This window comes from Aplysia californica, unplaced genomic scaffold (genome assembly GCF_000002075.1).
Source record: "Aplysia californica isolate F4 #8 unplaced genomic scaffold, AplCal3.0 scaffold00375, whole genome shotgun sequence".
Classification (NCBI taxonomy): domain Eukaryota; kingdom Metazoa; phylum Mollusca; class Gastropoda; order Aplysiida; family Aplysiidae; genus Aplysia; species Aplysia californica.
The window spans coordinates 122,722-129,378 of record NW_004797645.1 but is presented as its reverse complement, the minus strand read 5'-3'; the positions used below and the strand labels follow the sequence as shown (position 1 = coordinate 129,378).

Here is a 6,657-nt window from a genome sequence, read left to right as displayed (position 1 = left end):
GGGGGATGAAAATGAAGAAGTGAAGGAGTTGGGTGGGGGGTGGAGGTGAAAATTATGAAGTGAAGGGGGTTGGGCAAGGAGGAGAAGCAGAAAAAGAGAAGGAGATGGAGGGTGAGAGATAGAAGAGAGGAGGAGGAGCAAATAGAAAAGGGGGAAGAAGAAAAGGAGGATGGGGACGAGAAAGATGTGGAAAAGGTTAAGGTGGGAAGAAAGAAGGAGAAGAGATGGGCATTGACGAAAACAATTGAGGAGAACATTTTTTAAAGTCTACAAATGATCAAAACACTCAAGAAAGCAAGACAAAGATAAAAAAAAAGAGATGAAACTTAAGATGAAAATAATAAAAGAAAAAATAATGTGCTGACAGAAAGAGCATTACAAGAAATCAAGAACAATGAACATAAAAAGATTTCTGGGATCCCCAGACTTGCCAACTTTTTCAAAACCCAATCTGGGGCACCCAATGTTACAACATCCGTTTACGAAACAACGTACAAAAATGACAACACGCGGGACTGGGTTTTGTGTAGTGTATGTGATAAAGCTCTCAAGCTCTCAAATTCAGAACTGCCAGATCTGAGACAGTTCAGGGAAATTTGGGACAGTAGGCAAGCTTAGACTCCTATAATTCTGCCCAAAAATTTCAGCTACAAACGATAATGAATAGGACACTCACAAAATTTCGCCCGTTGTTCTGGCAACCTGGAACCAAAATGGCTGGCCGGGTTTGGAAAGAGTGACGAGAAAGTCCCCAAAAGTCAGCACATTGCCTGCTCCCATCTCGTGCCCGCTGTGAGCATGACCTGGCCACGCCGACCCCTGACCCCTCCCACAATGCCGTCTGTTGTGCAGTAGTGGAACCTCCCATCTCTCACGATCTGCGTCGCGGATCTAAAAGATAAAAATAAAATCTGAATGGCATTGTGGGGAAATCAGGCGCTCGTCTAGATAGCGTGAAATTGAAGGAACTGACATATTTTATGACGGCCTTTGCTAAATTTATATCAATTTTTTTTCAGCTCAGCTTTTTTTACATCAATTTTTTTAATTCATTTCTGTGAGGTGTTTACTGAAAAAGGTTGATCGAAGCATAAAAATGTAAATTTTGGAAGTCACCAAACTCTGGCAGCCATTTTCTCATTTACTGTACCTCTGACACCAGGTAACAGACACCTCCTTCAATTGCAAATATCATGACTTCTATTCAAAAAAGATAGATTGTTTTGGGCTTTATTTTTTCCCCAAAAGCAAGACATATTTTGTATAATTTGGGCTTTTGGTAGAGTTGGAAAGAGAAAATTCCCTTTCGTTTGACACCATACATTCAATTGAATTAGATAATATATATAATGAACTTAAAGCCTCACTCCGGTTTGAAGCAGAAATACTGAAATGTTCGCTATCAAAGACTTGACACTTGACAAATATCTTAACAGCAAATTACATTTTCTAAAATTGCTAAAACCACATTTAAGAGTATACTTTCAAGAAGTTTATATTGACTCTCAGACGGAAAAGTCATCAAAGAGACAAAAAAAGAAAGAAAAAATATATTGTTTCTTAATCCTAGATACAACAAGTGTTTTTGGCGCAACTTTTGCTATTCAGTTTGATGATGTACCTTGAGGACCGAACCATCGAGAACAAGTCACAAACACAAACCTGTATATTCAGAACATTAGTAGAATGAGCAAAGAAGTCTGCCTGGATATTTCTGACATCCCTGGGGTAGGGTGACCCCTTGGTCAGTGTGGCCTTGACCTGGCCGTGACCTCTGCTGGAACTGACAGCCTGAGTGCGGTATGACTGGTAGTCTAGAGGGAAGTAACACTCGGGCACTGTCAGACCGGAGGGAGATGGGGGTCGAGGCTTGAGGGGTGGCCTCCTGTGAACACCACACAGCAGAACCTCATGACATCAAAACTCTCACATCATTGCCATAAAAATGTGAGGCATGGTGGTGAAATCAGGTGCTCTCAAAATAGCGGCATTTTTCTGCCGGTGTGGCAATTTGTTTCAAATTTTTGTTTTTTGACAATTCTGATTCCACCGCGTCGTGATACATATATAGATTAGATGTTTCCCGTTATTACTTAATGATATTTTGCATAAAATTTGTCGAGTTCTGAGACACCTCTCTCCTCAAATTTAATAAACAAGAAACCCCTCTATTCTAATAATAGATAAAAAATAATAAACAATTTTGACATATTATTTGTATGGAACATATATATATACATCTCCATTCAACAAGCTCTATGCACTTTACAATCTATATTATTACCAAAGCAGACCTCATAACACTTAGAAACATTTTCGCCTCCATGGAAGCATATGCAGTGCAAGCACTAACTTACCAAAAAGATCTTTTGCTGAATAAAGCCTGACACTCATTCTTGAGTGGGTGAAGTGAGGAAAATTTGTATAAAGTGCCGCTCCCATAGACACTATGTTACGCCCCCTGATGGTGTTCGAACCAATGACCTTTTGGTTTTGCAGATGGCAGCCTAATCACTAGACAACTATACCAGCATATCATCAGGACTGCAATGAAAAAAAATTGGAAAAATCCACAATCTCTCAACTTTGAGAAAACTACTATTAATAATAATAAAGGATAGCATTTGTTACGCAAATTCCAGCTCAACAGCAAGCAACGCGATTTACAATTTATTATTATTACCTCAGCACACCTGATGTATTCTGAAACAATCTCAACTTCCTGGGAAGCATATATATATAGCACAAGCTGTCACTTTACAAAGGCACTAAAACTAGAGCTTAAGAGGTCCGGCTCAGAATATCACGGTATCGTATGACCTTTTCTTTTTAATCCATGTTCTTTCTTCATCAAAGTCACTGCCTTATCATATTCCTAAATTATTTTGGTAGATAGTAGGGTCTTCTCAGGTAACAGGGTTCATACTAAACAGGAGATTTCTTTTTCCAAGACTTTTACATGAGTTTTCAAGACCAGATTTATTTTTTCCAAGACAAATAAAAGGTGTCATTTCAAAAGAAAATTTGTTCTGGTGTGGGTTTTTAAAAAATTCAGAATACATAAAATTTGAGGAAATATTTTTACATTAAATCTAGTAAAAAATGTGTTTTTCCAAGTCTTTTCCAAGAATTTTGCCAATTTTCTGAGATTCCAAGAGTTTTCGTTTTCCAAGACCTGGAACGAACCCTGAGGTAATATAGTTGAAAAATATAGACGAGGGGCATACCAAAAGTTTTTTACCTGACCATGAAGGAATAAAGGAAGAAAGCTGAAATTTGTGGTTACAGCCAACAATCATCTTCCTAGAAAGCATGTAAATATGGGAGAATTTCCAATCACTGATTTTAACACCAGCGCATTGTAAGTAAATGGGGGTATGTTGTTCTCTAGTTTCAACATAAAAATGGAGAAAATTGAGCAATGGGCAGTAATGAAGTTTTTGTTCTTGCAAGGCAAGCAACTACAGGATATTTTTACGAAGATGCATGCCATATATGGAACGGATTGCCCATTATCCTATGCGGTGATAAAATTTTGGTGTAACAAAATCAAATGCGGATTCATGGACATTGAAGATGGCCGCTGTGATGGTCGCCCAGTGACAGCAACAACAGAAGAGAAGGTGTTGAAAATCCAAAAACTTGTGTTGTCTGAGAGGCAGGAGACTGTCGAACGTTTGAACAAAGAAACTAGGCTTAGTGTTGGATCAGTTTAATGAATCTTACATTTGAACATGAACAAGGTTTCTGTGAGACTGGTTCCATGTTTGTTTACTCCTCCTTAAAATGTGCAACAGGTTGACCGGTTCTCAAGAATTGCTTGGTCCATATGAAAAGGATGAAACTACATTTTTTTAAAGAATTGTAACCATGGACAAGACATGGGTCCACCACTACGATCCTGAGTCAAAATCTGCATCAATGCAGTGGAAAGCGCCCTCGTCTCCAACACCAGAGAAACCAAAGGTGCACACAGCCATCAAGTGTTTTTTGGGACCAAGAAGGAGCAATTAAGACAGACTATCTTGAAAATGGACATACGATCACCGGAGACCATTATTCTAACCAGCTAAAAATTTACGAGAGGCAATAAAAGAAAAACGCACAGGAAAGATCCGAAAAGGCATTTCGCTGCTTCACAACAATGCGCCAGCACACACTTCAAGTTCAAGAAAAGCTGCAGAAAGTGGATATGAAATTTCGCCACATTCACCCTATTCTCCAGATTTAGCCCCGTCCGACTTTTTTTTATTCCCCAAACTGAAAAATGATTTAAAAGGAAGACATTTTGAAAGTGCTGATGATGTCAAAGAAGCAGTAGAGGGCTGGTTTTCTAATAAAGAGAGGGTCTTCTATTCTCAAGGTCTTTTCAAGTTCATACACCTTTGGCAAAAATGTATAAACTGTGGGTGGCGACTACATAGAGAAAGGTTTTAAGCTCAGTAACAAATTTCAGCTTTCTATCTTTGTTCCTTCATGGTCAGGAAAAAAACATTTGGTATGCCTCTCGAGCTATATACATGATGTAGAGAATGGATCCATGAGCTGAATGCATTTACTGTTACCCTCCTACAAATATAATTTCTCTCTCACCAACAGCACCCTCGTGCCTCACACTCGGTCTGTGCGGGTGTTCCCTGCGGAAAACAGTCAAACCGCCAGTCATCCCCTCCGATGTCACACGCAGCATCATCCACCGTCATAGTGACCACTGCAGGGTCAGGAGCAGCCACAGACTTGACCAACAGCCACAGCAACAGACACAGCCGCACCATCAGCAGGTCAGATAAGGAACTCATGTTCTGGGGGGATACAGGATGAGCACGCTAAATACAGTGTGGAGTCTAGATTTTCTAGATCTAGAATATATAGATCTAGACTTACAATAATCTAGATCTAGATTCTAGATTCTAAACTGCAATAATATAAGAGGGAGCGTCTGATTTTCTTCAGTTTATCTCAATTTTCAGATTTGAATTTGAGAGGGCTAGACTAGATCTAGATTCTAGATCTAGATTAGATCTAGACTCTAGAATCTACTCAAATTTAATATATATATATATATTTTTTTTTTTTTTTTTTTTTTTTTTTTTTAAAGAAAAAACAGTGATTTGTCAACAAACTGATGCCGAACCACCAGATTCCACATCAAACTGTGTGTGGCACAGTACTTGTAAGATCTAATCTAGATTCTAGATCTAGATCTAGATTCTAGATCTAGAACTTGATCTAGAAATCTAGATCTAGATCGGCGATTTTGTAGTTTCGTTTGTTAAAGTCAGGAGTAGGGGGGTTTCAGGGGGGCTTGCCCCCCTGACCTAATTATACAAATTTTATATGGAGGTGGGGGGGGTTCAGGGGGGCATGCCCCCCTGAATTTTATCCTAATTTGATGTTTTGCAGTTTGGTTGCATCCCTGCTCTTTGTGTAGCCTAATTCAAATAGTATTTGGTCTTCATCAAGACTTCTGGATTTCTTCTCTGGATGTAAACAAATGGATCGTGGACTTTAACGAACGGAACTAGATCTAGATCTAGATCTACCTAGATCTAGACTAGCTAGAATTTAGTCTCTTAGAATAGAACTTTATTTCTATCATCAAAAGACGACAGAGTAGATCTATCTAGATCTAGATCTAGTTCTAGATCTATATCTAGAATAGATCTAGATATAGGATCTATCTAGATTTAGATCTAGAATCTAGATTTCTAGATTCTAGTCTAGAGTCTAGAGCAATCTAATCTAGAAATCTAATAATTCATGTTATTTTCTGCTTACCAAATCAAGAGCGCTTTCGAGGTCTAGGGGCACACATTTTTCATGACAAATGTGTATATTTCACCAGCTCTGATACAGTAAAATGTAGAGTGTTGCAGTTGTTAGAGCGAAATGAATCCCCTCAACCTCTCCAGATCTAGAAACTCAAATCGGACAAAATCGGATATTCAATATATTCATACGATTTCGAAACTAACAAGGGGCACGACTCTATTGATTTAAAAGAAAGGAAAGTAGATCAAGTGCCAAAAAGAATAATTGCAGATTTTCTTATTTTCTTCAAGCTGAACATGCTGTTTATCGCAATATCATACCATAATTGATTATATCACAATGAATTGCAGAAATCAAACCTATACGTTTGACCTATCTCCCTGTGTACAAATGGCTATAGATCTAGATTCTAACATCTTTTTTCTCAGTGGTAGTCTCAGCACGCCTCTCTCTCTCTCTCTCTCTCTCTTTCTCTCTCTCTCTCTCTCTCCCTATCTATCTACCTATCTATCTATCTACCTATCTATCTATCTCTTACAGAGCACACTGCTATATTGTACAATAAATCAGAGAAGGAAAAGCCGCGAGTCTAGCCGTATTTAGATCAAAGATACTACACAGCAGTCTAGCCGTCATTAAGTACGGCTAGCCTCTTCCTTCCCCTTTCCCGCCACGGTCTGTTGGTTTGTGTTTTGGGAGTGTTTTACGGCGCCGCTATGAAAGGTAAGGTCCTTGACTGTCCCTGAGATCGCGCGTAAACAGAATTGTCACGAATCGGTTCCATCTAAAATTGAATGAGTCATTCGGATCAATATTACATGACCCGTGGGGATCAGTAGGATAGCAATAACGGCAACCTCCAATGGACGCGTTGGCAACGTACAC

The 6,657-nt window shown here is 39.0% G+C and overlaps 1 protein-coding gene across 2 annotated transcripts in view; it reads right to left on the bottom strand.

The window, feature by feature from the left end:
• Positions 1-5,924, bottom strand: part of LOC101862363 (lysosomal alpha-glucosidase) — a 27,230-nt gene extending 21,306 nt beyond the window's left edge. For both annotated transcript variants that reach the window (XM_005103496.3, XM_005103497.3), the window contains exons 1-4: positions 5,779-5,924; positions 4,594-4,802; positions 1,663-1,885; positions 677-891 (exon numbers count right to left, since the gene is read on the bottom strand). In XM_005103496.3, coding sequence (XP_005103553.1) covers positions 677-891; positions 1,663-1,885; positions 4,594-4,799 — 644 coding nt within the window. In that variant the 5' untranslated portion in view covers positions 4,800-4,802; positions 5,779-5,924. The remainder of the gene's footprint in view (positions 1-676; positions 892-1,662; positions 1,886-4,593; positions 4,803-5,778) is intronic.
• Between the last annotated feature and the right edge of the window lie 733 nt (positions 5,925-6,657).